At 41.9% G+C, this 9,469-nt stretch overlaps 1 protein-coding gene across 3 annotated transcripts in view; it reads right to left on the reverse strand.

Moving 5' to 3' along the window:
• Positions 1–2,685: 2,685 nt before the first annotated feature.
• mroh1 (maestro heat-like repeat family member 1) overlaps positions 2,686–9,469 on the reverse strand; it is a 23,715-nt gene continuing 16,931 nt past the window's right edge. For all 3 annotated transcript variants that reach the window (XM_029451682.1, XM_029451681.1, XM_029451680.1), the window contains 14 exons: positions 9,417–9,469; positions 9,082–9,179; positions 8,724–8,889; positions 7,933–8,102; positions 7,658–7,795; positions 6,962–7,076; positions 6,477–6,623; positions 6,328–6,394; positions 5,995–6,116; positions 5,694–5,843; positions 5,434–5,568; positions 5,220–5,322; positions 5,057–5,122; positions 2,686–4,961 (listed from right to left, as the gene is read on the reverse strand). The exon at positions 9,417–9,469 is cut by the window's right edge and continues 4 nt beyond it. In XM_029451682.1, the coding sequence (XP_029307542.1) occupies positions 4,885–4,961; positions 5,057–5,122; positions 5,220–5,322; positions 5,434–5,568; positions 5,694–5,843; positions 5,995–6,116; positions 6,328–6,394; positions 6,477–6,623; positions 6,962–7,076; positions 7,658–7,795; positions 7,933–8,102; positions 8,724–8,889; positions 9,082–9,179; positions 9,417–9,469 (1,607 nt within the window). In that variant the 3' untranslated portion in view covers positions 2,686–4,884. The remainder of the gene's footprint in view (positions 4,962–5,056; positions 5,123–5,219; positions 5,323–5,433; positions 5,569–5,693; positions 5,844–5,994; positions 6,117–6,327; positions 6,395–6,476; positions 6,624–6,961; positions 7,077–7,657; positions 7,796–7,932; positions 8,103–8,723; positions 8,890–9,081; positions 9,180–9,416) is intronic.

Here is a 9,469-nt window from a genome sequence, read left to right on the forward strand (position 1 = left end):
AGCTTTTTGCAGTGGAACATTTACAGATGAATAGACCCAACTGAAGGAACATAATAAAGAGCAGTGAGGGAAATATGCTGTAATGAGGCTGGGAGCGTTGGACTCATTATTATTGCACCTTTGTGTTTGAACTAAGTCTCATCTACTCGGCTGTTGTATTAATAATAATAATAATAATAATAATAATAATAAATTTTATTTATAAACGCACTTTTCATTTGCGTAATCAAAACTCAAAGTGCTACAGCGTAAAAACGATGAGCAAAATATACATAAAAAAAAATTAAATAAAAACATTTGATAGACAGACAAGACAACATTTTAAAATGGTTAAAGTCTAGCAAAATGCTCTGTTAAAAAGATGCATTTTTAGGCCTGTTTTAAGCATCCACAGTCTGTGGTGTCCTCAGATGTTCAGAGAGAGCATTCCACAGTCTGGGAGCGGCGGTTTTGAGCTTGGTCCTGGGGGGAAGGAGGAGGTTAGCCTTTACAGAACGGAGGTTTCTTGTGGAGGTTTGTGGGGTGAGCAGTTCTCTGAGGTAGGATGGAACATTTCCGTGAATGCACTGATGGGTGTAAAGGGAGATTTTATAATCAATCCTGAGTGAGACCGGGAGCCAGTGCAGTGATTTGAGGATGGGTGTGATGTGTTCGTACTTTCGAATCCCGATGAGAAGTGCATTGCAGTAGTCAAGTCAGGAGGAGACAAAGGCATGGACAAGCTTTTCAGCATCTGAGAGAGGTGGTAGAAGGAGTTCTTGCATGTTTGTCTGATGTAGGCCTCAAAGGTCAGGTGAGGATCCATTTTAACACCCAGATTGGTGACTGTTGATGAGAGTGGAATGTTCTGACCGGAGAAGGTAATGCAGGTTATGGAGGAGGACTGGACCTGATGTGGGGTGCCAACTAGAAGGGCTTCGGTTTTAGAGCTGTTTAATTGGAGGAAATTGTGCTTCATCCACGCCTCTATCTCCTCCAGGCAGGTGGTTAATGTGGATGATGGCAGAGGTGCAGAGGGGGTTGGGTTAGTTCTGATGTAGAGTTGTGTGTCATCGGCATAGCAATGGAACAATATTCCATGCCGGTTGATGACACGACCAAGGGGGGACATGTAGATGGTGAAAAGAGTGGGGCCCAGGACAGATCCTTGAGGGACACCACAGGTGACAGAGTGTGTTTGTGATTTTGACACTCCCAAGGTGACATGCTCAGTCCTCCCATTGAGATATGAGATGAACCAGTTTAGGGCCGAGTGAGAGAGTCCGATTGTGGAGTGAAGACGGTTGAGGAGGATGTCATGATCAACGGTATCAAATGCTGCAGTTAGATCAAGGAGGATGAGGAGAGATGGAGATCCGGCGTCAGCTGTCATCAGCAGATCGTTGGTGACCCTAACCAGGGCAGTTTCTGTACTGTGGCCAGGGCGAAAACCAGACTGGAATTTTTCAAAGAGGTTATTGAAGTTGAGATGGTCCTGAATCTGAGTGGCAACTACTTTTTCCAGCACCTTGGATAGAAATGGCAAGTTGGAGATGGGTCTGTAGTTGGCAAGGACATCTGGGTCTAAGGTGGGTTTTTTGAGGAGTAGTTTGATGACGGCAGTTTTTAAAGGGGATGGAACATGACCAGACTGGAGGGAGTGGTTTATCACTGTAGTGATGAGGGGACTTATGGCACACATGTTAGATTTGACCAGGGCTGTGTGAAAGGGGTCCAGGGCACAGGTGGAGGGTTTCATCTTTTTGATGATGGCCTCAACCTCTTGCTGCGAGATGTCAGTGAAGCGGCAAAGAGGCTGGGTAGGTCCGGGCTGGGGAATGACAGTCGGGACTGGCAGAGCAGCGGAGTTGGAGAGGAGAGAGCGGATGGCATCTACTTTTTTTCTGAAAAATGCGATGGAATTGTCACACTGCTCCTCTGTGGTGTCTTGGTGTAAGGGAGTTTGAGGTTTGAGGAGATGATTTACTGTGGAAAAAAGTTGCTTGGAGTTGCCAGGGCTATTGTTGATGATGTTGGAGTAGAAAAGTGACCGTGTGTCGCTGAGGGACTTTGTGTAGGCCTTTTGATGGTCTCGGTATGCTTGTCTGTGAACAGTGAGTCCTGAAGCCTTGCTGCGCCACTCGAGGACACGCCCCGCTGTCTTCATCTTCCGCAGCTCGCAGGTGTACCAGGGGGCTGAGTGTGAGAACGCGACTGTTCTGGTTTTGACAGGGGCATGGAGATCCAGGACACTGCTCAGAGATTTGTTGTAAAAGTCCACAGATTCATTGACTGATGTGAGGTTTTTTAGCGGAGAGATGCTGGAGATCCGAGGTCATGGTGTCCGGGTTGATGTTTTTCAGATTTCTGAAAAGCATTTGACGTTTTGGTTTGGTGTAGGGAAGCAGGAGTGGCAGATCCATTGTGATGGCCTTGTGATCCGACACACCCAGATCGTAAACAGATAGATTACGGATGGGGGCAGAGTTTGTGATGACTAGGTCAAGTATGTGTCCCCTATTAAGACAAACTGCACCTGAGGAACACAGGGACATGAGATTAAAAGGTCTCAGACGTCATCAAGAGGTTGAATCTCCTTCTTTATCGCATGCTCACAATACCCTGCTCACCACTGCATCCATGTGGACACAGACAAAACTACACACACGTCAACTTTCAATTTTCAAACCAAAGAAAAAACACCAGTTTTATTTTTGATTGATCGGTTTATTTCTTCATTTTAAATACATTTGATTGCCTTCATCCCCTCTCTCTCTTCTGGTCCAGTAACACATGAAAAGTGACATGCACATATTAGCACATGTTAACAGCATTCAACATGTTTAAAAAAACAAGTAGATGACACGAAAAAATCATAACAGTGGTATAAAGTTAATAAAAAAAATGTACCCACAAAAACTTGTCACATTATGGAAAACATTTGCTTTCATGTTACACTTTTAATAACCAAAAAAATGAACTTTAACAAGGGCAAACATAAAAACGTTCTCCACATGGGACTTGTGAAGGAAATTAAAATTAGGATCTTTCAACTCCTTGTTTGCCTTTCAGTTCTTAAATCAGGGACAACATGATATCTTAAAAGTGCAACAGAAATATTTAAGACGGATATGTTTCTAGAACAATGCATTGCTTTCACTTGAATCTCTATTAAACATTTTCAGATGAATTCAAATGAAGCTGCATAATAGATTATTTTGCATCACTCCTTGTTGGCATTTAAGTAAATTAATTTGGAGACATAAAAGTTACCTGTACAGACATCCTTACATAATACTCACACATATATTTACATAATACTACGAGCCCTGCAAACCAACACTTGTAGCCTAAAACTGTGCAAACTCTTAATGGAAGAATGACATGGAAACAACATCATTCAAAGTGAGAGAGAAAATCATTTACAGCAACTCTATGGTCTATTTTAATATACGTTTTAAATTAACATTTGGCACCAACTCTTTTCAGCATGGCTACTCTGGTCTGTTCTGCCTAACAACACTCGGAAGTAATGGTTTGATTGGCTGGAACTGGCTGTTTCAGACTTGTTGCTAAAAATGGCAACGCAGAAAAACTTCTGGATACACATATTTTGTTTTACTTTCCTGTCAGGTCTTCTGTACTGAACACTCATGTGACCTGTAATGTAAAACCGAATCATAAAAGTGGCCGTCTGAGGTGGACCAAAGAAATGATTGTAACCAGGAAGTGTCCAGCGTGGCCTATTGAGTTGTAGCGGTGGCAGGGATTTATGGCTTTTGAATTAGAAGTGAGCTTGGCACCAATATGTCCAAGGAGGTTTAAAAACTTACTGTAGGTAGCTAAACTGTCTTTACTCTGTCCTGAACAAGCCAGTTTAGCTACTGTGCTCCAAAAGCACAACAAGTAGGCACGAGTCCTGCCGTTAGAGATTGGTTATGAAAGTAAAAAGAAGTGACTGACTGGTTATTGCTGGATGATCTGAACTACTGGACACGGAGATGAGACCGCAACCATCCGGTTCTTTCAATTAAACCTTTGCACACAACTACAAACCTTAAACACATTAAAGCCCTGCTGTAGTTGTAATGCATTCAGACTCTTTAGCAGTTTCTTTCTTTTACTGACTTTCTTTTCTCACGGTACTGTATGTTTAACAGACCTAAAATGTTTCATTGGATTTTCATGGAGGGTGGGGATAAAGCTGAAAGCTGATTTGTGAAAAGGATACCATGTTAATCAGAGAAGGGTTTTTAGGACACTAAAACCAAGCCCACTTCTTCTCAAAAAGAGATGGTCTGAAACTAAAACTAACATCCACAACACTATCATGAAATGCTGGTATGACTACACACACAAAGAGTCACGAGGAATCATTGTCATGCACCTTACTGTTATCTTTTTCACATAATATTTGAAGAAACTATATTTATTCTAAAAAAAGTTTTTACTACAGTTTAAATGGTATATTTCATTGATAGAGCACAGTATATCTGGTATTGTTGCTCTGACGGACAATAAACACGTGGATCAGTAGAGAGCAACAGTCTTTGGTCACTAAAATATTAACACTTCCTTTCAAGTACCATAATTAAGTGTGAAAAGAAGCTTAACAAAGCAGCTTATGGAGATAAGTTTTAAGTAAGTAAGTATCGTAAGTGTTGGTTTTGTATGGTTTCCATATTTGTTCCTGCTTTGGTTTTAATTAAGGTTTCAGTTTCCTTATTTGAATGCTGTTATAATGACTTCACATTTAAAATTGTGGACTCTAAATGTTTTTTTTGTAAAAAGCGGGCCAAATCATAAAAATTCCTTTTATTTTCTTCTTTTTTTATGTACTAGCAACCTACCCTGTGGGACTAAAGGAAACACTGCATTTGTATGCATGTTATATGTAAGTCTTTGTCAGTGGAAATGTCCCATGGCCTCAGCAGCCTTCACTCTCACCACAGGATCTGGATCTTTGAGCAGCATCACTAAACCTGACACACACACACACACACACACCAAAAACAGTCAGTACAAGAAGACAAACAGAATGAGTTTACAAGAAAGAGAATGTTGTGCAGTGAATCACCTTTAGTGATGGAGCCCATGTTGAGGTGGGAAAAATGCTCCTCTGGAAGATTCCCCAGCAGAAACCCTGCACACACACACACACACACACACACACTTTTGATTTCTGATCGAGACATCAACTCAAGTTCACTGGTTTTAGACATTAATGTTCATGGTCATACCTATAAACATGGCTGCTCCTGCTCTGACCTCAGCCCAGCTGCTCTTGAAGAACTGGATGACTGAGATGTGATAAAAGTTCAGCATGCCTGGAAAGTCCTGAATCTGTCAACCACAAAACATACACTGAACATCAAAACATGAATACGCATTTCTTCTGTAGTTCAACAACAACATCTGTTCCCATGCTTATGTTTGACAGTGTGTGTGTCTCACCAGGTACTTGGTGAGGTCATTGATGAACTCTCCGTAGTGCAAGCTCTTGTCTTCGTGGAGGTGGTTCTGAAACATGGCTGTGATCTGCTCTGATCCCACCACAGGAGCGCACACTCGCATTGAAAACTTACACGCCTGGACAAATGCAAAAACAATGTAGCAGTTTGTCCTGTAGGTTCAACATTTAGTTATTCAAGAAAGAATAAAAGCATTTTGTGTGTGTGTTTGCATGCATGGAAAACACGCATGTCCTATTGTACCTTGACCACCTGTGGGTTTGGGTCGACCAGGTGTAACAGCAGGCTGACCAGAACATTGTGGATCTGGTCTTTGAAGACTGGCTCTCCTGAGCCAAACTTGGACAGGTTCCCCATCAGATGGATGGAAGCACAGCGGATCTCATCATTCTCCTGGATGAGCACAGAGCCAGAAGGTACCGTTAGCGAGATAGAGATAGATGTGTATGTGTGTGTGTGTGAAACAACACAATTGTATGATAACTCTCAGTACACTCATAACATTGTATACAGTAACATGTTGAAAGATCTAAAGGAAACTCACACTTTCCAAGAATGGTTTAATCTTCATGAAGATATAGACCACTAATAAGTGGACGTTCTTCTTGTCCAGGTAGAGGAGAACTTTGGAAAGACCCGACATGGCTTCAAGGGTGATCAGCTTCCCTGCAGGAAGACCAGAGGCCAGAAATGAAAACTGATGACAACCAATCCTTGAGAGGCTGAACATGTCGTAAGATAAACATGACAGATGTGGTGAAGGAAAGTGAAACCTCTAACCACTTGACTGTAAACTTTAGGAATCTGAATCTATCAGGAGAGCCAGACTACAGATTTCTGTTACTTTACTTTTCCTGTGACTCTGCTGTCCATTTACCTGGATCGTCTTTCTCCTCCATGCCTGAACTCATGGCTGCCAGCAGCTCCTTGGCATATTTATTCACCTGGTGGGAGAAGGTAGTGATGGTAAGAAAGAGAAGCCAAGGATCAAACAAAATGTGTGAAAAGTATGTGTGTGTGTTGTACCTTTTCAGGTGATCCCATGGCTATATTGCCCAGCCCCCGCACAGCCAACATGCGGACAGTGCAACAGGGATCTGATATCCTCTCCATCATGTTGTTCATTAACACATCTATCAACATCAACTCCGTCACCACATGATGGTTTAAGAGCTGAACACAGTAAATACATATGAAACAGAGAGTGACAGAGGGACAGACAGACAGACAGAGACAGGGACAGACAGACAGACAGACAGAGAGACAGACAGACAGACAGAGAGAGACAGACAGGCCAGGTTATTTAAGTTCTCCTTCTGCTGGTCATTTTAAGACGATCAATATTCTTTATTGTTCGGTGCTGTTTCCAAACACTGTCACACCTCATGGCAGCAGGGGGGGGGGCAGTGTTTCTTTTCACTCAGCTCAATGAAACACTGCCCCCCCCCCTCCCCCTCCAAACACAGATAAACAAAAAACTAAACATGATGCAATATTTCATGGTGTATCACCTCAGAGAAGAAAGCAGTGACGGTCACTCTCTGGCATTCGTAGATATTGTTTAAGGAGGGACACAGACACTCCACAATGGCGGGCAACCTGGGACCAGCATGCTTAGCCATTGCCCTGTAGATAAGACAAAAACCCACATTTACACAGACTTTATATACAGAAGGGATTCATTATTTAGAACCCAATTTGACTAGTTATGAGAGAGAAACAACAACGAGGAGACGAGAATACAGGAGAGGAATTATATTTGAATCCTTGAATTTATGGACTCCTGATAAATGTGTTGAGAATCACACATTTACTTTAATCAATATTGATAAGCACTTTGGCAGAAACTTCAAGCTACAGTTTTACTGTTAAAAAATAAAATAAAAAATGTATGTTGCACTTACACTGGTTTGTCTTTCTTTGTAGCTAATGGTTGAATTCGTATTCTACTGTTTCTGTATGTTGCACATGTTTTGTTTGGCTTATTGGAAGCTATTATTCTACACTTAAAGGATTGTACCTATTTGATGCTAATGTACTTGCAAGATTCTTGCTGTTCGGAGTTGTATCCTCATGATTGTTTGCACTTTTTGTACGTCGCTTTGAACAAAAGCGTCAGATAAATGAACTGTAATGTAAATAATCAGGTGTTCATTTCTGATTGAGACCTCAAAGTGAACCCACCTATCATGTTTGGGTATACACACCTTGCCAGTAGTGTAACTCCAGTAACGTGTGTATTCTGTTCCTTCATTGAGTCCCAGGCGTTACCTTCATCCAGTCTTTTCATCACCTCATCTAACTGGGCCCGTGCTAACAAGATTCGCAGAGCATCAGCTGCGACCCTGATACACAAAAAAAACATTACACCAAATTGTTAGATCACAAAGATAAACCTGAAATTAAAAGTTGATAGAGCCAATCTATATAGGTGCTTCATCTTCAGCAGAGTTTTCTAGCTAGAGAGGAAAGAGATGCCCACCCTGCTACATGGATGGCGGCCGTATGTTTAGTGTTGTTGTCCTTCGGTGCTGAGACCCCGACACTTGCTCCCAGTCTGACAGTGAGACAGGAGAAGAGCTGAGGAAACAGACTGACGGCCGGCTCCTGACTCTGGCCATTTAATAACAGTTCTTTGAGACCACATGTCATCTGAAAACAAAGAACAGCCAGACACAGATGCACATGTTAACACGTGAGAATCCTCCTCTGCTGCACGTTGTGGTGTGGAGCTGCTGCTGCCCAGTGCAGCTGAAGAGAGCTCTGCAGAACCAGAGTCGCTTCTATTTTAATGACTACAGCTGAACGGGCCACGTAAGGGCTCACATTTCATAGGTTTAAACGCAAACCGAAGCGTAAGTCCATTTTCCTCCATTTAAAGTGTGCAACTACAGTGATTGTGTAGTGCGCTCTAAAAATATGTGTGATCTACTCTCAACACCATCCTGTGTAGACACATCCAGGACTAAAGCTGCTGCTGCTCTGCCATGTTCTGCTTTTGCTATGCAGGAAGTGTAGACATTATATACATTAAGAACATGCTAATGATCAATAGTAAAACTACCAAATTCAACACCTTGCCAGAGGGCATAAAACTTTATGGGCACTTGCTATTTTAAAATGTGTCTTTGATAGCAGTGCTTTCTTATCTATGTTAGTGTGACTTGTGTAGGTTGAAATAAAAGCAATCATGAATGAATATCATAATCTTTATCTGGAGCTTAATATAGTACAATCTATTCAGTGACATGTCTGCGAATGTTTGCGACTTACAGCCAGCGGCTGATTGGTGGCCACCTTCGTTGTCCCTCCTCTGATCATTGACTCCCTCTGGTCTACGTAAGGCGCCATGATGAGAAGCTTCTCAATCACCATCTCTATGATCTGATTGGCTACGATTGGGTCTGCTCCCAAGGCCATCCACATCTCACTGGTCCAGCTGGACAGAGAGGCAGAAACACTTCATGTTTAAGTGTCACGCATTAAAAATGCTAACTGCTGCCTCTTAGTGATGTGAGAAACTATTTGTCCTACAAAGACAAAACAAATAACTGACAATCTAAAGACTTAAGTGATAGAATTTATGTGTGAAACAGTTTGAGGTAGTTTATATTATTATACGTATATATACCTGTCATAAGGAAGTGGTTGGTTAACTAGTGTATTGATGACAGTCTGTAGATGCTGAGAAGCCAGGATTAGCACCGTCTGTCCCACTGCCACACGTACCTAAACACAGGTACAATAAAACTCTTCTGTCAGTGACTCGATTACAGGTTAAGCAGGTATAGCTTATACATTGTTACGGAATATAATTGCAGTGAGCAGATCATTCTTGCAAAATATGGCACAAAAGGGTGACTCAAGTCTGTATGTCTTGGTAATTCTAAACAGAATAAGAATCATTTAAAGAAAAAGCTATCGTTCATAAATCTATACTGAATATTGAATGTTGTCTGTCCGTACCTGCTCCTCTGTGATGTTCTGCAGACGCACATGTAGTGACTCCAGCATTTCTG

The sequence above is a fragment of the Cottoperca gobio genome, chromosome 16 (genome assembly GCF_900634415.1).
Source record: "Cottoperca gobio chromosome 16, fCotGob3.1, whole genome shotgun sequence".
NCBI classification, from domain to species: Eukaryota; Metazoa; Chordata; class Actinopteri; order Perciformes; family Bovichtidae; genus Cottoperca; species Cottoperca gobio.